The 26,959-nt window shown below is 41.8% G+C and overlaps 1 protein-coding gene across 2 annotated transcripts in view; it reads left to right on the top strand.

Moving 5' to 3' along the window:
- The first annotated feature begins 499 nt into the window (after positions 1-499).
- Positions 500-26,959, top strand: part of KIAA1217 (KIAA1217 ortholog) — a 370,126-nt gene continuing 343,666 nt past the window's right edge. The window contains exons 1-2 of one of the 2 annotated variants that reach the window (XM_068673712.1): positions 500-833; positions 17,048-17,145. In XM_068673712.1, the coding sequence (XP_068529813.1) occupies positions 17,082-17,145 (64 nt within the window). In that variant the 5' untranslated portion in view covers positions 500-833; positions 17,048-17,081. The remainder of the gene's footprint in view (positions 834-17,047; positions 17,146-26,959) is intronic. The other variant, XM_068673721.1, reaches the window with a different exon arrangement.

Below are 26,959 nucleotides of genomic sequence, written 5' to 3'. Positions count from 1 at the left end.
GGGCAGCACGGCTCCAAGGGCCGGGGCAGGGTCGGGGGTCCCTTAGGGCACCCCCCCGCAGCAGGGATGCCAAGCCAGCCACCTTCCTCCCGCTACACACGTGTAGGGCTGCGAAATAAAAAAGTGCTCCGCTGATGCAGCCATTAGGGTGCTTAATAAATATTTATAGCCCCTCACCGGGGAGGTGATTGGCAGCGCGGGGGCAATCCCTACCCAGCGGAGGCAGGCTGGGAGAGGAGCCCGGGGGTTGCTGGGCACCCGGGGGCTCCGTCCTTCGCTCCTCCGGTCCTTCGGTCCTTCTCCCTTCCCTACAGCCCGGGGGCAGCCCCCGGCCGGGACGAGCGGCTCCCCCCGCGGGGCGGCGAGGGGAGGGCGCTGCCGCAGTGACTGCAGTCCCGGGGAGAGCTGCGGAGCCGCCCCGCCGCAGCCGGGCTGCCTGCAGGTGAACTGAAAGTCGGCGGGGGGAAGGGGAGGAAGAGGAGGAGGAGAAGAAGGAGGAGGAGGAGGTGGAGGAGGAGGAGGAGGAAGCACGCAGCCCGCCCTGCAGCCGACAGCTCCGCGCCGCTCCGCGCAGCCTCCGCCTCTCCGCAGCCCGCCGCGGGAGCGAGGGGTACCCCGAGTTTGCCCCCCCTTGCCTTGGGGTGACCTTGGGCTGGCTGTCCCCCTTTCCGCCCTCCCACCTGCCCGAGGCCGGCCGTGAACTTGGGGAGGGCGGAGGGGGCCCCCCGTGGTCTCCGGGGAGCCGTGGGGGGCTCCGGCAGCCCGGGCGGGGGGGTCCCGTAGCGCAGCATCCTTCGGCTGGCCCGGCTGCCCCGTGCGGAGGAAACTTACCGGTACGTCCCACTTGCGAAGTTGGTGCTTTGTGAGCGCGGAGTACCGCAAAAATGACTTTTTTTTTCCCCAAAAAATATTTGCGGGAGGAGGGGTATGTCGCGTGTATGGACCGATGTCGGAAGCTTTCCATCAGGGAATTGCTGCGCTCTTTGGAGGGGGGGATACAGAAAATGATGTAAGAGAGTGAGATGTCGGTGGGAAGCTTTCCCTTTGAGCCCTAGGGGCAGAAATCAGCGTCCCCAAAAAAGCGTCCCCAAGCCCGGAGCCGCCGCTCTGCCCGCAGGTACAGTGGGGGATGCTCAGGGGTGTTCGGCGTATGGCTCTGCCCTCAGGTAGGATCTGCTCGCAGCCCAGGGCCAACTTTCTGCTGCTTCTGGAGTTAAAACTAGTGTTAACTTTAAGAATTCGGCTTCTCGGTGTTTGGCAAAGTTCAGCTGCTGCATGCAGTGCTGGTGGCTGCGGTGACGTAAGTTTCTCAGCATATTTAGACATCGTGTTTAGTGCTTCGTTTCGCGCGATGCTGTTGAAAAACAGTCGTTGCCGTTCACTTTCATTTTCCTTGGACTTTCTGTGACGTGATATTTTCAAAAGAGTTGTTTGGAGCTCTGCGGATGAGCAGTGCGTACCGCCTGGGGAAATCGCCAGCTGCTCTCGGGGTGCTCAGGAGGGCTGTGTGGACAGTAGCCGCTTCTTACAGTGACAGTGTGTTTAGAGTCTTGGGCAAAATATTGCATAATATCAAACATTAAAACTCCCCAAGTTTACCTCTTAATAAGCTGACATTCTGCAAGTTTGAACTGAAAATGAAAACCATGTTTATTTATTTATTTTTCTTCTGACCTTGTGAACCGTGTGAAGCAAAGTGCAGTGAGGATGCAGTGCACAGGAGTCTGTATCACCTGTCTCTAAGAATTAAAATTGTAGATAGTGACCGATCTAGAAGATCTCTGACTAAATATAACAACTCCCTTTTTATTTTTTTATTTTTTTTTCCCTTAGCTGTATGTTTACTGAGAAATTTAACCTAATCTCAAATTCCTACTGTAGGCTTTGATAACACCCTAAGTAACGCATGCAGGAAGTCCAATGCATGTTGTTGGTTCTGGTGTTACGTACATTGTGCAGGGTTAAGTGCTAACAGAGCACAACTCCTGCAGCCAGAGAACAGCTCTGACCCCGTATTGTACAGACCCCGGGCTCTGACTGACATACATAGGCCTGAAGACTTTACATAATGTCATAGTTCAGGCTTGTGGGTTTTGGGCAGCTTTTATCCACAGATCATTGCAAAATTGGAGGAGGTTGTCTAGTACTGAGAGCTTTTAATGCTACTGTGCCTGGAACTATATACAGAGGGGTTTTGTTTGTTTGTTTTCTGCTCCTGTGCTGCAGATGAATTATTCTAAAACTGTTTTGAAAATTTACTCTAGTTTAGACCGGCTGTGTTTTCTAAAGCATTCAATGTACAACAATAAAACTGCCATTGAAGAAAACTACTGCATTTAGTTATTTTATTTTTTTTTTTTTTCACAGAGAACTCTTCCCCCCATCCCAGAAAGCATTGCTTTTGTATTCAGTCATCTTTTTCCTTTCCTGAAAACAGATAGATGCTCTGAATAGCTAACTGTTGTCTACCTATTTCTCTATTTGAAACAGCAATCTCCTGTTTATTGCTTTGTGATAAATTGCTATGCTGTTAAGCTGTACGTGTAGCGTTTGGTTTAGACTACTGGAAGAGGTAGAAAAACTTTAGTTGCCTTTTTCTATTCCCTCCTTAGCCCCCCCAATTCCTAAGGAAGCCACTACTTTGGAACAGCAGAATTGTTTCTTGAGAGAGTACATTCATCTCTCTTTATTGAAGGTTACAGTTTGGCAGTGCTCAAGTGTGGACACTTGTGTAATTGCTTCTGTCCGGGCGGTGGTTTTGCTGGGGCAAGGATGACGTCTAGGCTGCTGATGGTAATAGTTTGGATTTTGTAAGGTTGCCCTTAATTGAACAGCTCTCTTGTGTTTGACATTTGCCATGACCTCCTGCTGTAAGCAAAAGGAGACTATTAATGATTTTGAAGTTCATCTTTCACTGAGTTGAAAATTAGGATGTTTAGTTCTAGTTCCTGTTCTAGCTCTCAGCCATGGCTGAATCTTCACTTTTTTTTTTTTTTTTTTTTTTTTTGATATTCTATTGCATACCTATAAGACTTGACTTTTACATATGTATGGAAAAATTTAGCAATGTACTGAAAACCTAAGTACTTACAGACTGTTTTATAGATACTTAAGTCTTAAAGATAAGACTTGCTTATTTTTACAGTTGCTATCTGGATTAACCAGTGTTTGCAGAGGACTACTAAATGTTGTCACAAACAGGGAAGAAAGCAAGGAGGAGAAAATAGGCTATGGGTGGCAAACATGGCACTGAGAATGGACAGCACAGCAAAGCAAGAATCAGAGGACATGAACTGAAGGGGGAAGCTAATGAGGAAGTAAATGGGAAAGTGGGGTGGAAGTAATGCTGGCAGGCAGGGAGAGAGGAAAAAATGGGGACTTTCTTGTTCAGTTTGACTCATCAGTTCTATCAAAGTGTGCTGAGTTAACAATTTGATGCAGAATGTGAGATTGTTTTTTCTTACCTTTTCTTATGCTGGTTGTCTGACTTTATTGTAGTGGGTAGAAGCTCAAGCCTGTAGAGAAGAACTGTGTTGCAAACCCAGCTTGGTTATCTTAGCCCAGTTCTGGTAATTGACTGGTTCATTTTGTGCACTACCTCAGTCCTGGGCTCATCTGCTAAAGTAGTCCATGTGGCTGGTTTGTCCTGGTATCTCTACATGTTTGATCCCTGGCAATGATACAGAGCTTGTCGACTTGAGCTTTCAAAGAGCCATTGGTGATAACTGCTTTCCCTCATAAATAGCCTGGCTGGAACACAAATTGCTGACCTGGTGGTGAAGGTTTACCCAGTCCATTACAAATATGTGGGTTTCTGGACCTCTTTCAAAACATCATTTTCCAGCAGGCATCATTGAATCTTTCATTCTTCAAAAAATAAATTGCTTTTGCTTGAATGTATTATACTGAGGTGCATAGGAGCATTCATGTGTCATACTAGACATCCAAATCCTTCGGAATGAAAAAGATGTGTTCACTACTCTTCCAGTGGAGACTCGCACATATGCTTAACATTGTTTATCTGCAAGTCTACATAGCATTTAGTTTGTAGATATGGATTCATTGAAGATGTATGGAACTTTGTATACATAGTTTATATGTGAGAAACTGCTCCTATTATGTTTTCTTGACAGCTGAATAGTAGGGTTTCTTCCATTTTTCACCTAACATAAGCTGGAATTGGCTATATTCTTGGATGCTTTGCTTCAGAATTCATTAAATAATGGAATGGTTGTTTTCAAAGCCAGCATGAAATGAATTTATTCCAAATGTATATAAAGATTCAAGGAAAATACTGAGATTTTCATTGCTAAGACTGAGGTATGCTGCCAGATCTTGGGGGTAGTAATGTTATTTGTGCCAGGATTGTGTGCAATGTCAGGAGGAGAAGCAGATTCCATGCTGTGGACAGAGTGGAATGGGACAGAGCAGTGTAAATGTTTGTGTGATGATAAAGGCTTGTTTTTTGAAGGGGATATTAAAATGATCTGTTATGCCTTTTACTGAAGCTTCTCCATTCTTCTAACGGAAGAAACCCTCCTTTAAATTTCTGTTGAAAACTTTTTGGGAAATGCTTCACAGACCTATTGGAATATCTAGGAATTGCTTGATACACTTTGTGCAATTTAATGGTAGGTCTGTAAAAAAAAAAAAACGTGGGCCCTGATTGTTACCCCCCCACAGACACTGTAGCTTTTGTATTTGTAACCTTATCATTCCTTTCCTTGTATCTCTTCCTTCATCCTCTAGTACGCTTAGTCTTTTTACTCTAGGCCCCAAACTGCCCCATTTTTAAAGTGATTTTTGCTTTCTTTTCATAGTATAGACTTAAATTGGTTTTCATCTATGCAGTGGAGAGAAGGGGAGATGCAGGGGAGCATATTACTCTTCTATGCTCCTTCTTGGAGCTTGGAGAGACATAAAATGATTTCCTCTAGAATCAGGGAGTTTGGCTGAGAGAGGTGTTGAGGTTGTAAGGGTCCTCTGGAGATCATCTGGTCAGATTTGCATCTGCTTCAGCAGGGCCACCCACAGCAGGCAGCCCAGGACCATGTCCAGGTGGCTTTTGAGTATCTCTGAACTTCTGGTGTTTTGCATGTTGTTATGATGCTATATGATCTCTGTGTTGCCCAGACTTCCACAGGTCAACATTTTTACTCTTCAGCTTGCCTAGCTGTTCCTTATCTCTCATCTTTTATTCAGTTTTCTTGATCTGTGTCCCCAAAGAGGGGTACGATGCTTCTTGTTCTCATGCTCATTTCTCTTTACAAGGACAGGGCAGGAAGCCCTTGCAGTGCCAGGTTGTATGGTGAGCAGTGTGAGATAACAAGGCTCTCCTCTTTGTAAAAGAGTAGCAAGAAAGAGCTGCAGCAAGCAGTTGTGGGTTCCAGGAGCTTGCACATGCAATCTGTTTTGTTGTTGTTGCTTTTTGGGATGTGATGCCACAAGCAAATGAAGCATTGCTCTCTTAGTGTGCATTTGCCCTACTGAGTATAGGTTGCCTTAACTTTGGAAGAATGTAACTTAGTTTTGCCTGATTTAGGGGTTCTGGACAACATACATCTCAACATACGTGTAGCCATTCTCCTCCTTTTCTCTGCAAGTTTAATGTTAGGGTAGTCCCAGATCACGCTTTTGTGTGCCCCCCCCCCCCTCTGTTCTCATGTCTGGATGTGCAGCTCACACAGAACTCTCTCTAGGTAGAATCCCAAGTCTCAGAGGAGACCTGTTGGGGAATGAACAAAATAAGTATTTACTTATTTGCAATCTGTGATGTGTTCATAGAATTTTAGAAAACACTGCAGGTTGTAAAATTAGTTACTGCATGACTAACACTGCTATTTAATTCTGTACTTACCTTGAAATTCATTGAAACTATATTGCTTACATGAGAAGTCTTGCTGAGTAACTCAAGTATAACGTACAATGTAATATGCAGGATTGCTTATAATTAGGCATTTACTAATTGTTTAAGAATTGAAATGCATACCTTTTTTTTTTTTTTTTTTTTTTTTTTTTTACATAGGAAGGTTATTCAAAGTGAAATGTAGCAGTGTCATCTTTTTCTCATCATTGAAATACTATACGTTGATTTAAGAACTTGCACTAGCATATAAATAAAAGAAGAAGTTATCCTGTTATCCTGAGGCAGCTTCTATGAGCTTGTTGGAGTTAGCATTGTGTTGCTTTTGGATATTGGGATGGCAATGGGAAAATAAAACTATGGGATTCTCTTGGGGCCACATAAAACAAACCATGCACTGTCAATACAGTTAAGATTGAGTAATGCTTTAGTAAAGATGAGTCCTTCCTTGGAAACTACATTCTGTCTGGCAAGAGTCTAAATTCTGCAGTTAGGAAATATTTTTTATCCTTTATTGCTATGACTATATATGGAGGTTGCTTGGAAATGTTTGCTGGAGAAAGTTTTTTGGAATTACCCATCTTCACTTTGAAATCCGTAAGGATGGATTATATATGTTTGTTACTTAGTCATGGGGTATGCAATTAAGACTCTGGCCGAATATTTACTACGCATCTGGTGAGGAAATGCTTTCTGCCGTAACTTTTATTCTAATGAACAGTTTGTTGGAACAGGATTATCCATTAATTGGAACATAGATGTATAAGAAGTATCAGCTCTTCAATCTAAAGAATGGCAATGTAGTTTTAGTAGGCTACTGCAGTATCAGCAAAACAAAATTGGAGGGGAGCGTGGAGTCACATATTATAAGCATGAATACAGGATTTTTGTACTTTGTCCAGTCACATTTCTAACAGTCTCATACGTGGTGATATAGTCATTATAAATACTTTAATTGGCTAAGAGCTTGCCAGCTTGCATTTGCCAACTCTGCTGAAATCCTGGCCAAACTTTTCAAGAGTAATCTGCAGTTGGCTGAGAACAGCGGATATAAATAGATGATATGGTGCTGAATTACAATTGATTATTGAAATTCAGCTAGTATGTAATAGATAGCCATAAAAAGGCATCATTGTTTCCCTAATATGGGGCTTGAAATGAATGCAGTCTTTTTTTATTTAGCAAAGTTAATGTTTATCACAAAATCATAAAATCTAGCCTATATTTTTGTGATTTTTTGCAAACAAAAATCTTTTTCTGTTCTTAATAAGAAAAGAGTTGTGGTCTATTATCTGGTTGGTTTCCAGTAGGAACAGTTTATTATTTTATTTGATGCTATGCAAAATCTGGATGAAAACAAAGTGTATTTTATATAAAAATTGCTTTGAAGCATTTTGCTTCAGAAATCATACTGGAGAACAACTGTATCCAGCTGATTCTCTTGCCATAATTGTTTGCATTACCTCCTCCCAGTAATAAAGATTATTTGGAGCCAAATTGGAACTTAAAAAAAAAAAGGGGGGGGGGGGAGGGAGAGGTTAAACAAAATTAAAATACAAAGTCTTATCTGTGGAAAATAAAATACAAAGTCTTATCTGTGGAACCAGTTTTTACTAATCTGTGCTTAATTTCATACCATTTTTTTCAGAAACTAAAATAACATGCCATGCTATCAGACCTTGATGTTGTGTATCGTAAGGGCTCATGAGATAAACCAGACTGGAAGGGACCTCAAGAGTCCTTATCACAACCTCCTGCTCACGTCAGGAGCAGTGAGGTCAGACCAGGTTGCTCAGGGCTTGATCTGGCTGGGTTCAGAAAATCTCCAAGGATGGTGCCCACACAGTCCCTCAGGGCAGCCTGTGCTGCTGTTTCACTCCACTGTGGAAAAATCTTGCTGGGTTTCTCCAACCTGTGTGATTGTTTTGTACTTTTGTGTTTGATCTTGCCTTTGCTGTTTGTCACCTAACAGGAGGTTTTGCAATTTGATTTCAGGAGAAAATCACTAACTTGGCTATTTCACTAAAGTGCTTGGGATGTCCCCTTTGTATGTAAGGGAAGTTCAGGGCCTCAGAGACAAGCTAAAATGCTGCTTTCTGGCACAGGAGGTGCAGCGTGGGGTTGTGTTTGATATCCCGTCTCCAGGGCAGAGACACGTGGGGCAGTGCCAAGCAATGGGTGTGCACGTCCAAAGTCTAGCATTTGCAAAGTGTTATGGGAGACTGAGACCAGGACTTGGTCCTGAAGCTTTGTCGCTTTGTGTTGTGCAGCTGGAAAAGCCAATATTTAGTTGCTGAATTACTTCTGCTCCTTTGAAACATGGGACCTGAATACAAGCAGCTCAGGTCATTTTAGGTGAAAGACGAACAGGTTACATGGAAGCACTTTCAGCAGTGTTTCAAGTTACCTTGCATATGGCTGCCCTCAAACTAGGAGTTTGCAATAGTAGTTGTCATGGGAGTGGCGATTTAGGGAATTACTACTCTTCAGCTCCCAGTTAGCACTGATGGTTTGGACAGCACAATCTGTAGTGAAAATGTCTGCCATTTCCTCTCAGAAAGAGCAGTCAGGCATTGGAATGGGTTGCATAGGGAAGTGGTGGAGTCACTGTCCCTGGGGGTGTTCAAAGAAAGGTTGGACCTGGTGCTTAGGAACGTGGTTTGTGGGTGACATTGGTAGTAGGGGGATGGTTGGGCCAGATGATCTTGGAGGTCTTTTCCCACCTTAATGATTCTATGATTGTTTAGTTCACTTGGCTTGAAAGTGGGAAAGAGCAATTCCTCAGCTTAGGTGGATTTAAACCCATGTCTTCTGCACCCTTGTATCCTAACTGCTAAGCTACTGAGGACTGTTTATGTGCCTGCTGTTGAAACTCTGAAGCAGGAGGAAGAAACTTCAAAATTCAGGCTGGGAGGCAGAGAAACGTAAAGCCATTTCTTAGTTTGATAGCATCGGGCTGAGGAGTATGTGTCACTCAACTCAAGTTTGGTCTCTGGATGCATGGTCTCTCTGGCTTTACCTGTGTTACTATGAAGTTTCTCACTGCTGCCATTTTTGCTAATGGTATTAACAATGAATACATTAGCTGTCAGCATGCTAATAAATATCATTAACTATCCTTGAGCTGGTAAATGAAACAGCTGTTGAAAAGCCAGGGGTTGCACACTGTCTGAGCTCCTCGCTCAGCTCTAAGGGATGGAGCTCAGTGAAGGGAAATGCTAGGGCAAAAACTTGGAGGCAGATGAGTCAAGGTGTGAGATTCTTCCTTTAGATGTTTGTTTAGTGTTACCAGAGCACCAGCATGCACTGGAATTGTTTGTCTGCAGTTGCATTGTTTCAGTGGTCTAGCAACCCATGACGGCTTAATAGTTTCTCATGCTTTAGTTGATATTGTTGAAATTGCAAAATGGCATCTAAAAGCTTCCAAGTGATGCGGTGAAGAACATGATAATTCTATTTTAACTTAACTTTGTTTTAGCTTAAAAAGTCTCTCCCCTACATACAGGAAGTTTCTTCTGTGTCTACCTGACATGGTCGCTGTGCCATTCTTGGTTACTGGTAGGTGCAGATTACTCAGGAGTTAACTTCTTTATTATTTTTACTGATTTCAGGGTGCTGTCTTGTTTATGCTAAACCTTTAAAAAGCATATTTGCAACCAAGTGTCTCCATGGTTAGACATTAAGTTCCTGTTACTGTACTTCTGTAATTTCATAATGCTTGTAACCAGTTCTTTTATGGGATTCTCTTTATGGTCTCTGGCACAGAGCTGGTCTCTGGCTTGCACAATAGAGACCAGACCTCTGAATGCTTTATATCATTCACAATAAATTAGGCCATTCACTAGCATCCAGAGCAGCATCAAATTGTTTTAACTTTTTTTTTTCCTGCGAAAGAGCAAATCCTGCTCGCATTTGCGGGGGGATTTAGAAGAGAAGCGGCAGATGGAAAAGAAGCTGGGGCATGAGATGTGCGGCCCAGGGAGGAGTTCAGCATCTACTGCTCGAGATTTGTGCCTGAGGGATGCGAGTGGCTGAGGCTGCTGCTGCTGCTCCTCTGCAGCCACCGGAGGGAGCTCGGCGCTGGGGCGAGGTGGCTTGGGGGGTACCGGGAGGGGCCTTGGGGGGCTCCGGGTGGCAGCCCCCTTCCCCTGCAGTTCCCCTTGCCCGCCTGCTCTTGGCTCAGGCTGCGCACAGAAGACAGGATTTGTCCTTTGCAGAACATCTGTGGCTTAGCTCTTATTTGCGGCGCCTTGTTTCTCGGGGCGCTGGGATCAATGCTGTTTTATGCGTCCACCAGTTTGAAAGGTTACACGAGGCATTGTGAGGGCCAGAACAAGAGCTTCTTTCTTATGCCAGCATGTAGCAGATTTCTGGAGTTGCTGGCAACTTCTAATGAATGAGAAAATTTTACTTTTTCTTACTAGCTTTATTTTTATGGTTGACATTTTAAAAATTCTGAACAAATATCTGTAAAGGGCACTGAGTAAGCTGAAGATTATTAAGTTACAAAGATACGAAGTAGAGTGGTGTAAATATTTAAAACACTAGTCTCATTTATCCTTCCCCTTCTCTACTAGATTATGTCAGTCAGATGATCCTGAATGGAAGAAAGTTTTCATACACTGTTCCCCACCCCACCCCAGAACAGGGAACCCCAGTTCTTGTGCTTGTTTAACTTTTTGTTTTGCTTTCTCCTGCAAGAGGAGTTAATTTATGTTATTCCTTTATTCTGAAAAAATTTAAAGAAGAGCAGAGACATAAACCATGTAAGTTTATAGTAGCTTCATAGCTTATCCGATTGTTGAAAACAACGCTTTTTTTGACCAGATTTTTGATTCCAAGGCACCCTAGATAAATGCAGATGCTCTTGTGCACAGAAGCTAATGTACCACTTGTGCGTGAGTGTGACTTGATCATCTGCCTGCAGCATTGGGTCCCTCGGCTTACGCCTGAAAAGATGTCAAGTGTGCAGAGGTGTGCAAGGAACAGCATATGGATGCCTTCATGTATCCAAAAATCAAGTCCTTCTGCTCTACTCTTCCATTTGGAGGAATTCATTTCAAGCAGAAAGTATGCTCAGAGCTACTTCTGTTTCCAAAAACACGCATCATTGCTGAAGAGACTTGGAAGGATTTCAGATCTGATTGTGCTTTTGCATTAAATAGATGACTTCTGGTGTTTCTGTTTCTCTGCCTTTTCTCTGCTGCTGCTATGTGTTTCTAGATTTCCCCACATCATTGCTGCTGTTTGTCCTAGGAAAAGCCCTCGAGTGGTTGCTTTCTTGCATGGGTGGGTTAAGGCACACTCTGCATCTCCTGTGGCACCACCTTAGCCTGTCTAGGGAAAGGGAGGTGAAATGGGCTCTTCCCAGTTTACAGTGAGCCGTTTAGTTCAATTAGTTAAATTCTGCATACCTTAACATGGTGTGACTCCTCCCTCAGTGGAGTCCCCTTCTCCAGCCTGCCTCTGGTGTATGCAGTGGCAGACTTCGGTATCATTTGCCCCCTATGCAAGTTCTTGTGCTTCAGGGAAGTGGAGGGAAATAAGTATTATTATTATTATTATTATTAATTTTTGTCCTACTCATTGTGGTGGTGGGGATAAATCTTCTCTAGGTCCCAAATGTTAAAAGCCGGCAGCAGGCCCAAACTGAAATCCCATCCCATTGCTGGGAAGAGAAGGGCGGGAGGTGGTGGCCGGGGTGCGTAGGGGCTCGGTGAGCATGCTGGGGCTCTGCCTCCCTCCTCCCTGCCATGATCCAACCTGTGCCTTCCCCATTTCTACCTGGAGGATGGCATGCAGCCTTCTGTGAGCCTTCAGCTGAGTCCTAAAACCATGTGTGAACTGATGGGACAAGAGAGTGAAAAGCAAAGCATGAAAAAGCATCTCTGAGCAGGGTGGCTCATGACTTCTGAAGTGCATGAAGAAGCTTTAACACTTAGAATGTAATTTAATTTGATAATTTCTTTATTTTATCATTGTTTTTCTGACTTGTGTTAGAAAAGCAACATGATGTGAGGAAGATAAATTCTGCTTTTTTTGAACATGATTCAAAAATCTGTCAATATTTTCAATGAAGAAATCCCAATAGGTCTAAAATGAGTATATTTCTATTATCCTTTGTTTTCTTGATATATCAACAAACCAGCATCTCAAGCACACTTTAGTTTCCTAATTTTCCTATTTGAAATGAAACTTGTGTCTCTAATGCATATAGTTGTTGACCACATCAAGAAGTTCTATGATCTAAGAACCGATGAGGTTGTTAGGATCTCTGTTTCCTACCAAAGGTGTGTTAGTTGGGTAGGAGAAGCAGTATTAAAAATAGCTTGATAAATATTCAAGAGGAAAAGTTTCTGGATTCCATATGAACTTGAAGGCGAATATTTTAGATGGGAATCAAATACACAGTGAGAGTAATAAAAATACTTGTATTATAAATTGAAAATGTGGCAATGTGTATTTTCCATATGAATAGTTTAATTTAAAAAATGACAGTGGAGATTCAGAATACAGAATTTAACTCAGTCTTACTGTGAGGCTTATTGTCTTTGTAGTCTTGAAGCTCCAGCACAAGGAGCCATATAATATGAGAATTTTACTTGTTGAAGAAATATTTTTCTCTAATGGAGAAATCTTCAAATATGAATCATGTATTCAGTGAATGTCCCAAACCATTAGAACATGAAAAGGATCTAAATTGATATTCTGAGAAACAGTAGCCTTCCAGATCAAACTCCTTTTTCATAGGTAAAGAGATAAATTATGACTTTTTTTTAATACTCGGGATTTGTGATAATCAGTGTTCATCACATAGAAGGATGTATGCACAGTGTCAATTAATAACGCACATCTGCGATTGTCACCTGTAGTTTCACTTTAAATGTTAGGAGAGTTGTCATTTAGCCAGCCTGGGATTAAATTAAATCTATGAAATAATTAAAAAAAAAAATGCTAGAAGAACTGCAGACTGCAGATACGGTTGGGAGCACAACATTCTACTGCGATGTAGTATATGGGAAAGCTGGGCTACTTCAGTAAATGCCCTTGAATCTTTATGTGCTATTATGTTCCTTGAAAACTTACAAGGAATGCAAGTGAAGTGTGACACAGAGTTTTGCATGAGGGCTTCACCAGAAGAACTTTCAAAGCCAGCAGAAGCATTCAGAACCACCGGGGGGTGGTGCTTGGGTTGTAGCCAAGGTGTTTTTTTTTTTGTTTGTTTTGTTGTTGTTGTTATTCAGAACCACTTATTTAAAATACTGCTTGGTAAGAAAGTCTCCAAATCAGGGCAATAAATGTTGGTGGCCATCCTCATAATCCCTCAATCTGACATTTTATTATTACACTTTTTCCTTTAATTTCAGAAGTGCTGTCTCAGCCAAGAAAGGAGCCTGTGATACTTCATAAACAGAACATATATATATGTGTGTGTATATGTACTCATCTCTCTATGTGTATATATGGAACTATATGATTACATACGTATTTCTGTTATAATACAAAGTGAAATCATGTTGACCATTATCTACAAATTTATTTTGGATTAAGAGTATTATTTGCTTGAAGAGCATGGCTGTCAAATGTAAAGAACAAATATTTTGAAGGATCAGGAACTTTTTTAGGAACTAGGTTAACCATAGTGAGGCTCCAAAAGAATTAAACCAATTGTTCAATCTGAGTCAGTTTCCTCATATAGCTCCCCTCGAGAGCTTGTGGCCTGCAGCACCTTCCCAGCACCAAATTAACCTTTTTTCCTTTGTTGTGGGAAGCATGGGATCTTGGTGAAGTCACCTGGGAGGAAGTCAAGGTCCCAAAAGTCACCTTGCTGAAGGTTGCGTGCTGCTCGACCTCCCGACACCTGAGGCTGCAGGCTCCTGTGCAAATCCCACAGCAGGAAGGCAAATAGATGATTCACCTCATGCAATGTACTGCTTTAAAGTTGAAACGGAGTTCATGTTTATTCCTTTCAATGTTTCATATTTAAAAATGAAGAGTAATCATCTGTAGTGGCACACTAAATAAACTGCTTTTTTTCCTCTTCAGAAATGCTTTTCCCCTGGAGTATGCAGTGGCAATAGGGGTAAAAAGCAGGCACTGTGGTTGTGTTCAGAGAATATGATTTCTTTCCTGGCCTTGCTCTTTCAATGAACTTTTATCTTTCTAAAATGAATATTTTACGATTAAGAACACTCGGTCACATCTGGTACTTCTCGAAAATGCATGCTTTTCCAAGAATAGCATGCAAACATGAAATCAGAATCACAAGCAGATGTTTGCTAATATGGCCATAGATAACCTTTCAGCTTCATGCTTAATTTTCATAAATAACCATCTGTAAAGAATGCAGATTAATGGAGAACAGAGATAATCTCTGTCAGTGTTAATATGGTAACTTTACTGTATTGCTGATACTGCACTTGTTACTATAAAATAGCATTTCCTTATTGTATAAAATTGTCAGTTGTTATTTTCAGAAAAGTGACACTTCCTTCCTTCCTTCTCTTCCATTTTGTCATAACATTTTCAGGTTGTAAGAAATTTTTTTTTTTTTTTTTGTTAGGACACAAGGTGAATACCTGGTCAACAAGACTGCTAATTACGACTTAATTCATTAACAAATATTATTGTCCCTTCCCTAAGTTGATTAGTCAGGATGCAGAGGAATAGGGCAAATCCCTCACTTTTCTCCTCCTTTGCCTTTGTATATTCAGTGAGCTTGGTGTGGCTCTTGCAATAGGGCTGGTGTATGTGGGGTATTGGTTCACTTGACTGCTGGCCTCGACTAAGCTTATTTATGATAACCTTAAAAAACAAACAAACAAACAAAACCCTCCCAAACCTACAACATCCATTTATAAGGCAGGCCAGTATCTCTTGCTTCTATTCTTTCATTGTTCCCCCTATAAACTATATTTGGGTTTGGGCTGCTCAGCATACAGACCCAGGTGACTTAGGTTTTCCTTTGCTGAAACGTCTGCAGTTATGGGACGTGGTTTGGGAGTTCAGAATGGGGGTAGAAACGTGTGAGTCTGAAAAACAGGAGTTAGAGATGAGTTTGAAAGGGGATGTGAGTTAGCAAATGTGCTTGTCCAAGGGAGGAGCCTTGCAGAGGAGAGACTTTAACTGCATTGGGTAGCTGGATCCTGTTCTCCAGAAGCTGTGCTCACTGGGGGAGCTGCATGGCTTAGCAGGGCTGCTTGAGCTGGGCAGGTGGAGAGGAGAAAGATGGGCTAAGCACTAAAACAAGTTCAAGCAATAAAATAACAAACCCATAGGAAGTATTTAGTTAGTTAGTTTAGAAACTTCCAGGCATGTCACTTGGTGAAAATATTGACATTCCTCAGAAACAGAAATGTGTGTGGGCAGAAAAACTATATCTCAACATCCAAATTTGTAGATGATATAGAAACTGTTTGGAAAAATAGTACAGCACTGAGAATTCATTAGAGCTTTGCTCGCATTATAGTTGAAATACCTTCAAAGAGAAGCTAACAATTAAAAGAATTTCAGCAGCAGAATAGCCTTGCAGGCATTAGGAGAGGGGTGGGTAGAGGTTTACGTGTTAATAAAATATCCCAGCTAGGATATTATTTTACATCCCCTGTTCTTTAGTTAGATCCCTTGGTAATTTACAAATGGAGAATAAATTTACAATTATAGCTGATTAGATATTATGAGTTCTCAACAAAGCATGTTTATGTTCTGCATGCAATTATTACAGAGTTGCTGGGCACAATTCTGTGGTTGAATTTGTTATCTTTTGTGTTCAAGCAATTCAGCCTCTTCTGTTTTGTATGAGAAGAACACAGTTCTTCTCATTCTTCAAACTGGAGTAATCTTTGGATAAAGAATATTCTGTATGATTTTTATTATTATTATTATTTTATTTTTTATCAGTAATCTCTCTGAAACTTGCAGTGGAAAACTAACCTAATTTCTTCAAGTACAGCAAAGGATTTTGATTTTGTCAGTTGTGATTATATGGACTGCATTCATGTTTAAATAAGCAATGTTGTCATTCTCAATTCGGAAGAAATAAAACCAGCAATCTCTCTGGCTGCTATTTCTGACCCGTGTGCCTTCAAGGACATCAGCCCTGTGAGTTCTAGATGTGAGCCTGTGGTTTTGGTTAATGGATTGTCTGGGCTTGTTCTGAGCAATGCCACTTGTGTGTCCTGGCATGGGTGTCTGGCAATGCTGATACATCCTCCCATTGCTGCTCCATCTTGCTGGGAAATGGAAGCAAGGAGGCTCTGGGCTTCTGCCTTTTGCTTTCTCTTTGGATAGTTGGAGTCTCGCTAATGCAGCCAGTGGTTTTCAGATGTGGCCAGCTCAGAGCTGGTGATTCCCCACTGCTAAACAGTGTTCTTAAAAAAATGTTTTTGTTTTGAAGTTTTGAGAGAAAATACACTGTGATTATCAACCTGCAAAACTTTGTGAATATGGCCTATGGGAAATGTCACTTAAACCGTTGTCAGATGTGAGTTAGAGGGCAAATTGCATAGTTATAACTGAGACTTTGGTAGATTCAGATTATTTGGTGCACTCTTGAAAATGCTTGTTTTTTCAAGGTATCATCACCATGAACCTAACTTGCATTAACTACATAATTAATTGTTCAACTCATACTGTTACCAACATTTTCAGTCATTAGGCAGTATTCATTTTGGCCTTTTGCTTTTAGATATAATGTCTTATTTGAAATGGCTAGAAGTAACTTGCAAATGGATGAATCTTGGAAATAGATTTTGGTAAAGCAAAGCTGAAAAATACTACTGCAAATGACAAAAGTTCACTGTTTCTTCAGGCATATGTTAACTCAGCCTTGTGGCCAAACACTGAAGGACAGCTGATGCTATAAAAGTCTGACCGTCTGTTTGCTAACAGCTGTTGCAGGACACCGTTACGGGGTTAGAAATGTTTGGTTTTGAGACTCTTGTGATGTTTTCTGGTGTGTATAGCTGCTAAATTACTTATACTTCCAGTTTTAATTGCATTTTAACAAACAATTTTTTGGTTAGTCAACCTTGATGATATGTTGCGTGCAGCATTTAGAGGCAATGCTGCAGCTGCCTGGAAGGATGCATCTGCTGGTTTCGAAAGGGGCTTTGGCACTTTGGCTCTCAAATCCTTAAATCCTTTTTCTTTTTTTTCTTTTTTTTTTTTTTTTCCCTGTTTTAGGTTTTCTGAAGCCACAGTGCTGCGATGCCCCGGCATGCCCCATGGCAGAGATCCCCGGCCGCCCCGCTGGAGCATGGCGCTCCCTTGTAGGGAGCTGGGTAAGTGTGACACCTTGTCCTTGGTATGGACATGTCTCTTGTGTTTGCACAGGTCTTCCTGGGAGATGGGGCAGACCCGGTAATGTGGACTGCTTTCATCAGCCTCTTTCTGTGCATTTTACTGTGCTCTCTTGGCTTAGAGTACGTTGGGAAAAGATCTTCCGGCCTGAGATGGTTTCACATGCATTTACATTTATTTCTAATGTGCTTGAGAGGTATTCCTCTGGAGAGGTGGCTGTGGGTTGGATGAATTGGTAGGAGCTGGAGATGTTCACTAGGATGGTGAGCTGCCCCCTCCTCAAGGCATTTTTTAATACAAAAGAATAGCACTGGGGTAGGTAAGGAAGTGTAGAGGAGGTCCAACTGGAATGTCCTCTTGCTCCCTTCTCTTAAAAGCAACATATTTCCAGAAAATATTTGTCTTCTCTGCCATGAACAATGTTGATTTCCTTCACACATCCTGACTCCCATCACATCTGCCATGTGTTCCTAAAATTTCTTAGGTAATGCTACCTTTTGTGGAATAATTCCTCTCTTTTACAATATACTAGTTGAATCATTTTCCTTTTGCAAAATAAAGGTGTAGTGGGTACCTGGAACCTCCTGTTTGACCCTGTAAGAAAGGTATTTGGTCATTTTCAGTCCTTGAATTGGAATTGGGCCAATCTTTGTGGTTTTATCAGTGTATAGATCAGTACATTTGCTAGGGAGCCTTGCTGGGCCACAGCAAACATTGCTTATGATTCTCATCTTTGTGAATAAATCTAGATATTTGTGTCAGTGATTGTTGGTTTATGGATTGTTACCATCTGTTAGACAGAACTGTGGACTTCTGGATCCTTCTACTAATAGCCCTAGTGAGAAGCCCCCGTGGGTCTGTGGGGAATCTTTAGGAATTTATCTGTCTGGGCTAAATGTCAGAGGTGAGGACAGTTAAAGTGCCAATTGGTATCTGATGGCTTGCTTTCGTTGTATGTATGGGAAGGAAAGAGATGCATTTGTCAATCAAAGAAATACTATCTTTTATTTTTATAGAGCTAAGAACAGTCCAGCTGCACTCTTGGATAGCCTGGAGCCTGAATATGCCAGGCTGAGCTGCGAAGAAATTATCCTGATTTATGTAGATAACACAGGCTGATGCTGGGTTGGTTCTTCAGACCTTTGGTTTAGGAAACTTGCAGATTACTGATGGACTGTTGCCCTTTGGATTTAATTTAGACTCTGACAAGAATGCATTTTGATTCTTTGAATTCCCTGCGGCCAAATACTTGCGTTTTCGGTCTACTACTGTACTTGCTTTAGTAAGTATCAGCTCAATTATGCAGTGATTGACAACCATTGTCAGTGTCTGACATAATGGGGAAAGATGCTGCTGATGTTGAAAAATAGTCTCATTCTTAGGAAATGACCCTCCAAAGTCATGCTGTTAACCAGTTGTTGTCTCTTCTTTTCCCGTCTTCTCGGTAACAGTCATTTTAACTTCTGATCGTGTCCTATCCAGGGGATTGTGTTCAGGACCAGGGTTGCTCTCTGTGTGCCTGGAGGGGCTGCACTTCTGCTTGCCTCTAAGCAGTGCAGTGGCAGCAACCCCCTGTTCTTCTCACCTTCAGGCCTCACTACAGAGTTACCTTGTCACCAGGATTTTGAGGCCAAACCACTGCTGTTCGCTCAGCTGTTTGAAGTTGTTTCTGTTCTTCATGCTTTGCATTCATTAAATTGGCTGCCTATAGATAGGGTTTAAATTCACCGTAGTGGTATGACTGCAGTTCTGAGGGCCAGGATCTGAGTCTGTGCCAGACACCTTCTTTGATCCAAAGTACAATTCTTTTTAGTAGGCTTAGGACTTGCAAGTGGCCTGCTATTTAGGGGTTCGCTATTAACTCAAGCTGGGAGACAGAAAAACTTTGAAGTGGTGTCTCTCCTTTTAAATCTGGTCAGTGTCACTCCAACCTTGAATATTTTTTAAAAATATGTTTTTTTTTTTTTTTTTTTTTTTTTTTTCAGAGATTAAAAAAAATATATATATCTGCCTTTTTAGTTGTTTTTAATGGTGATAGCTGGATTCACATCCAGCTATCACTGGCATTCTCTGCAGGTTGATTCTTGTTTGTACTGCTATTTGGTTAAAACTTGCTTGGTAATATCAAACTAAACTAGACCATTTTGGGCAACCTAATAGAAAAATGGAAATGGTTATGTAGCAGAATGGAGCAGTAGCAGCACTCCCAACCTTTGCTCTATGTTCCTGGATTCCCAGTGCTGTGATGGAGTTTTCCTCCAGCTCCATTCCAGTCCAGTGGTTTTTAGGAGCTGAAATAAAGCCATTGCAGTGGCTGGAGAGATAGGGATAAGGGACATTGAACAGCTCAAGTTTCATGACCCTGGCACTACTATGTCTCTCCCTCCCCTACACTGCTCCCAGACCAGTACTTGGAGAACCATGTGAGGATGAGGAGTTTGAAGGGAATCTTGTGGTTATTTATTGCTATTTACTGTTGTTATCATTGCTGCTATGGATAATCAGCACATGTGTCTGATTAGTTGCGTTAGATGCTCATCACTTACCAAATTTGTGTGTTCAGAAAGGTTTTTTCACATTTGCTTTTCAAATCTATTACTTTTCCTGCAGGAAAAGAAAGTGCGTGTGTTCCTGGTTCTCCTTCTGAGTCCTTATCTCTGCACATCTATTTGCATCAGATGTCTGTATTACAAGTGCCCTACTTGGAAATGGGCTTTTCTTGACAGCATGCATAAGACACTTGCAACCTGCGTTTCTTTTGCTCGTGTGTCTAAGCAGAACAGAAGTACCCAATGTATGATTTTCAGTTCCCATCAGTCATTTGAATGAGTCAGAACTCTTTTGCTTTACAGAATTTGCATTTGCCAGTGTGTTGGTGTAGGGACTGCTTGCTCTCCTTGTTCTTTGTGTGCATCTGTTTCTGTGTGTAGTTTCTTCTGCTTTCACTTTTCTTTAAAGGTTAATCAAGAGGGAAAATCCTAGTTGTATGGCACTTCTGTCATCCCTTTCCTCCTCTTCATTAATTTTTATTCTTTCCTTTTGTTCATCCTTCCTTCCTGGTATGACTGAATTGGCCTATTCTGTGGTGGGATGCTTGTTTTGAAGTTGTTCACATAAGGTGATGCTATTGTGTGGGAGGAAACTGCATCCTGAGCAAATGCTCAATTTGCTGATCTTTTAGCTCCACTCTGTTTAAAAAATATTAAGAAAAAAATTAAAAATGTATATGTGAACATACTTTCTTGGTCAGTCTGGACTTCATCTCAGACCTGGCAAGTCAAGGGACTTGGCACTGAGCGCATTTCACTGTCTGTGCAGCTATCTTCCTATTTTTTAATAAAATCTGGAAAATGCTTCTTCTGAACACTGCAAGGTCCTGAGAGAGGCAGATGGTCTGTACAAATGAGTACACCATGACCCTTTTTACCTTCTTCTGTGTTATTAGGAATGCCAAGATGTAGCTCTTAAAAACTCCTGGATCCTGAAATGCTGGACACAGCCTTAAAAAATGGCCACATGCTCCTCCTCACCTTTTCCATGTTGGAGCAGATCCTACAACTTACTAGAACCTCAGTTCTACTGCCCTAGTACCATTTTTTTTGGTGAGAACGTCTAGATATCTATTTTAATTGGCTGCATACATTTATCTTCTGTGATATATTAGTTCCACTCCCTCCTTCCCAAGCTATAAAAATTCTGTCTTCCATCAAAATCCTGATAAAGAGAGCATCTAACTCTCTTGCTGTCCTTAGAGGCTGGGCTGAGTGCTCACTACAGACAGGGAATCACCTGGGCAATATTAATACCATAAATCTCTGATGCCTTGTGATGAGCCCCTGTGTATTAAGCTCTTCTTTAGGCAATGAATCTACATCCATTTTCAAGGTAAGTGTGCCTTTAGATAAAAGCTGCCCACCACAAGTAGCCTGAGAAGCAGGGAGGAGTCTCATCCATCTGGGTTTTGATTTGTGCCACCCTGCCACGAGCTGCCAGGATGTGTTCTTCATTTATCCTCTTTTTCTCAGAAGGACTTACAGGAATCCCTGCAGAAGAAAGGAGCGTTGTATTTAATACCACCAGTTCTCTGCTGGGGTAGTGTCTTGAGGGACTATTTGGTTTCTTCATCTCTGCTCATTATTAGCTACCAAGCTATCTCAGACTCTGACCACCTGATTGCTCCCTCCAAGCACGATGTTTACATTTGTATAGAATAGGAGAGGAAAAATGTTGGTCCTTTGTGAACTCAAAAGATGGCTAATTCTTCCACTGAGAACTATTGAAGAACACATTTTTAGCAGTGGGGAGTGTGACTAGGGAAACATACAGGACTTTTCCATCATCTGAAGCTGAAGTCCATCCCTTTAGTCCCAGGATATGGATGCTGAACCCTGTATCAGGACAGAGAAGTTTCTCATTGCTGTGAGAATGTTTTCTCTGTTCACTCTCTACCAGGTGATGATCAATTGGCATTTTCTGGGGATCTACAAGGTTGAAATCTCTGAGAGTGTGTTGTCATGTCAGGAGCCCTCTGTCCACACCAGGCTGATCTGATTTTATGTAACATCACATGTCAGGTACTTGACTCTGTGACCAGTTCTTCATTTCTGCGTTTTTCTACTGAGGTGTTTTTGCCCTCTTGCCCAGGGCCATTTTCAGGGAAATAGGACACATCCAGTTCCGTACAGCCAGTCCTCTGCAGTATGTAAAAGGATAAACCTCTTTTTGTTCACTCTCAGAGCTCCCTCCCAATTTTGTCTGAACACCAGCATCTCCGTGGGTTTTCTGTTTGTTTGTGTTTTTACTCCTAAGCCTTTCACCTTCCTCTGGGGCTGAAATATTCCTGCTGCTTCTTGGTTATCAGGAGAGCCCAGGAACCTGCTAGGAAGCTGCCAATGCATTTCCCATTGCTGTTGACAGCTCAGATGAGGTCAGTAGCATCACTTAACCTCTGCATATCATTGGGATTCTGTATTGCATCTCTCTTCTGGTTTCAGCCATGTACTGTGCCATTCCTGAGTTATCTAGAGATTGTTTGCCATTTGAGTTTTGGGGATGAAAACATTATTTATCAACTTCTTTCTTTAAAATGTCTGGTGAAGCACAAGGAGCAACATGTAGCACTGCCAGTGGTGCTCAGGTCATTTAGTGGAGTCGAGTCATGAACAAACAGACAACATAGTGCAAAATGAGGCAGGTATAGGTAACCTCAGTGGGTGTTTCCTTTTGAAATGAACCCTTGGCATACACCAGCTTTCAAAAGAGGAAAAAGAGTCGGAGTTGGGACTTCGGTGAGAATTATAATATGGGGAAAATGTTAAAGCAGCAGTTAAGTTTTTTCAAATATTTTTTCTCTGTACCATTTTTATTGCTTTTTAATTTTAAACAAACAAACAAAACAAACTCCTGTGGTGCATAATCATGGCTACTTCAGATCCTGTGTGACTTCAGGAGAAATGCCCTCAATACCAAAATTCCTTCTGGCCTACTTTTTCTCTGTTAAATTAATAAAGATTTTGAAAGAATGTGTGAAATGTAGTCAGAGCTGCAGAGCACAAAGAAGTGGATGTGAATATTGATCAACAATCACTGTGCTAGAAAATATTTCTGTAAATAGAATGGGCTTTTATCTTTTTAGGATTTTTTTTCCTGTTTTTGTTTTTAATAAACCTAAACCCAGGTAGTTCCAGAAGGCTTGGTCAGCAACTAGGCAGTACTCATTTTGAGGAGTAGATGATTCTCTGTTGGAGAAGAACATGGCTAGTAGGAACATTGTCCTGAAAATTATTTTTAACATGATGAAAAACGTCTCAGCTGTCACTTTTTCCTGTCTATATTATAAAAGGAATAACATATCACAAATCAGTAAATGAGAGGAAAAAATGGGAATCACATCAGGAAATAGATCAAGGCACACTAAACACTACTATGGGAACAGTAAATTAGAACAGCTGCTTTTGGTTTTTCTGGGAAATCAAGAAGCAACCGGAGCAAAAAAAAAGATAGATTTTTCTTGGATTGCACTTCTATTTCTGCTCTCAGACCTCCTCCGCCCCTTGGACTTTCTCCTTTCCTCCATCTCTTTTTTCTCATTTTCTTGAAACAGTTGCTTCATTGAAAACCAAACTGAAGCCTACAAAGGCTCCACAGTGAATGAAGAATAAAGGACAGAGATTCTGAATGTTGTTGATTTGGGCTCCATTTGTCGGTAGTGCTTGTTCCTGCTTTGAGATACAGATGTGCCCCTTGGTGGTGGCGAGGCTGGCATGCTGGGAGTTGGGGCATGGGACACACACTGGTGAGCCTGGTGCCTGCAGCTGTGCCAGCAGCATTTATCTATTATTAAGAAATTAATATAAAAGTGACATGCGGTGAAATATTTTCACAGCTGGACCACGTCTGTGGCATAACCTAGAGATACAAACTGGAGGATTATCCAGCATTTTGCCCAGTTATTTGTCCCTAACCTTCTCTTATCCCTCTTTTGCTCACAGCTTAGGTCTGCTACATTGAGGAGCTGGGGGCTCCTCTGCTGCCTGAACATTTCTCTAATGCATCCCGTTTGAGGGCTGTTTGCATGGCTGGTGCTCAGCCCCAACCCCTAGCCGTGGAGTAGTAAGTGAAGCAGTAAGTGGGCAGCGTGGTGGTGTTGGTCCGGAGGCAGGGTGCCAACCCAAGGCAGCCGTGGTTGGTGGTGCCCCATAAATCCCACCACCCTCCCTGAAGCACATCCCCATGCCTCCTGCCTGCTGGGGTACGCCGTGGGATGCCTGCGGCTCGTGGGCCTGTGATTTATGGCCTGTGGTCCAAGGTTTGCCAGCTTGGCAGCACAACACTAGTGGGGGCGCTTTTACTATGTCTTAGTGGTATTTTGGAGGTTTATTTGCTATTACACGCTTGTCATTCCAGAAAGGGTATTAAATATGAAATAAAAACAGCAAGGTTTTAAAACACAAAAGAATTCAAGCAAAAACATAAATCTGTCTACCAGCTTTTAAAATTTTTATTTCTTAAATGTTAAGGGCTAAAAGTCTATTGCTTTTTTTTTTTTTTCTTCTTTTTTTTGGTGAGCTTTTTAGAAGTAAGCGTGGTGCTTCTGCAAACACCAGACTACAAGAACTAAGACTTTGAAAGAGCCAGATGATACTGTGAGACTCTAGGGGGAAAAATATGATGCTATAACACTGGAGATAGCTCCTTAAAGTAGGCCCTCTGCTTCCACATCTCTTTATTCTGGGACATGAAAGAGAAACCTGAGCCAGTGCAGGATTACGGAACTAGGTTACAAACCTGGAGCCAGACTATTTGTTTAGTTAAAGCGTTAGAAATGTATTTTATACGCTTATTTTGGTTTAAAAAGTATATGGATTTGGAAAACTCCTTCTTCCCCCATGAGAGTTCTTCCTTTCAAGTAATTAAAGCAAGACAGTAAGCAGCAGAGACAATGAATTGTAAAAATTCATTGCTGGCTACAAGAAGAATTTGAACCTCATCCATCTGTCATCCAAAAAAAAAAAAAAAAAAAAAAAAAAAAAAGAAGAGAAAAGAGCCTTTCAAAAAGCAGATGGTCCTGTAACTAAAACAAATCTGGATTCTGGCAGACAGGGTGAGAAATGTGCATTTTGAGAAGAGGGGAAGCACTGTGCTGGGAACCACTCGTCCAACTGGAGGGCTCTGGCTGCAAGAACCTCCTTGGGCAGAGGAGGCTCTGGCAGGCCAAGCAAAGGGAAGTGTTGTTTCTATGGCACACAACTGCGAGCTTCAGAAGTCAAAATTTGTAATTTAATTTCCCTGTGCAGCCTCACTAGAAAAGAGCTTTTATGTTCTTTTTCTGAAAGGTGCTGTCTCCTAGTGGGTGTTGATGAACGTCTTACTGCAGTCTGAGAGTTGCTAATAAGTGGTTCTGCATAGGATGGATTGAATCCTACAACAGGAATCATGGACTAGCATTACAGAAACCTCTTCCAGATTAAAGCTCCACACTTAATGCTTTGCACATGCATAAGTGTTCGTTCTTACTGCTGCAGTCTAGCAAGGTTCTTAAATTAACAACCTGATTAATAAATAATGCCAGCTCTCCATCATTTAGAGGTGCTTAGATGATAGCAAAATACTTGCTAGAAGTTCTTCTGCCTGTTACTCTTTTGTGTGCTTTATCTAGACGAAGTTGTAGTAATGTGGCTTTATCTGGGTCTCATTCTCTCTGGGAGTCCCCGTGTCATTTATTGTTCTTCATCAGATTCATTGGCTGCAATGGGTAAGTAAAACTCCGTGTAGGCTGCATGCTTGCCACGGATAGCATAACCTATGCCTGGCAGTTGAAAGTTGTGGGGACTGTCTATACTTCTTGCAGGTGACTTGGCCCTGAGCTGCCCAGGACACTATTAAAAACACCTTACAGAAGGATGACTGCTCAAAATCACAACAAACCTTCTCTCAGACACAAGCAATGCTCTCAGGAGTTTTTCCATTGTCTACATGTACAGCCAGTAGCCTTTTCAATACTATGTGATATGTGGGGAACCCTGACAAACACAGCTGAAAAATACAGTAGCTAGCTGAGATGCATCCTCATTTATACAAAGAAAAATTAAGTGTTTCAGGTTCAGCCTTGAGCCTATAGGATGCTTGTAAAATAGGTTAGAAATACAAGGACAAATGATTTGGTAACTATGAAATTGGTACCTCATTGTGCCCTAAAAAGTAGGGAATGACTAGAGAGAAAATGATCGTGAAAAGCGAGGTCATGGACATCACAAGGGGTCTCCTGGGCAGGAGTCTCCTTGCTGCCTTGAGGTGCTGCTTGGAGCTGCTGGCTGAGACAGAAAGCAGGGGGATGCTTTCTGTTGTCCCTTGGGGTGAGTTTTATGCCCAGAGGGGCAGCACCTGCCATGCACAGAGAAGAAAAGCCAAACAGAAATGTTTTGTATGACTTGTGAGTATGTAGCTTGGTTTCAGCAAACCATCCTCCCTTTCTACCAGTTATGTCTGTCAGTGTTTTTTTTAGTGTTTTTTTTCTTTCTCCTGCATGAATGCAACATGACTATCAAATATATTTTTAACTCATAAAATCAGCTAATGACAGTTTTAAAACATTCCACAAGGCAAAAAATAAAGCTGTGTGACTTTGCACCTTCCTCTTCTGTCTCTTTAGCCAAATGATGTAGAGCAGAAGACGTGAAGAGCACTGACATACGCTGCTGTGTGCATAGAGAGGCTTCTTCCAGAGCCCATCATTTTTTTTTTCTTTATATCCAGAATGTGAAAATGGTACAGAATCTTAGTCTTCATACTTGTGCATGTCCAATATTGTATTTTAAATGAATTTTAAAGTACACGAGCTTTTAGTCTCATGAGAATATATGAATAAATGATGCAAATATTGGTGTGGAGTTTTCTTCTGAAGGACTGGTGGTATTGTTACATGGTTATTGTATTGATGTGTTTTAAAAGTGATTCCTTTTAATGCATGTTGTCACATTGCACTGACCCATACAGTCAAAGTCAGAAAATGCCCTTAGCTTGATAAGTAAGAAGCTAGAGTGAAGGGACACAGTTTCGAATCCGTTCTCTGCCCTGTTCATGGCAGAATCTGCACTGCAATTTCTCACCTCAGGAAGTCTGTGGGACTGTGCTGAAAGTGCCCCATTTGGCATCACCAATTGCACTCCTCCCAGAGCTGGGTTGTGGCCACTGTGACACTGCCTGGGAAAGCAGGTGACCCTGTCCTAACCATTGTTCCTGTGGTTCCTGCATCTGAATGCAAAGCCCCAAAGGGGATCCAAGAATCCCAAAGGG

This window comes from Anas acuta, chromosome 2 (assembly GCF_963932015.1).
Source record: "Anas acuta chromosome 2, bAnaAcu1.1, whole genome shotgun sequence".
In the NCBI taxonomy this organism is placed as follows: domain Eukaryota; kingdom Metazoa; phylum Chordata; class Aves; order Anseriformes; family Anatidae; genus Anas; species Anas acuta.
Note: the sequence above shows the minus strand (reverse complement) of the source record. Positions and strands in the feature narration are given on the sequence as shown.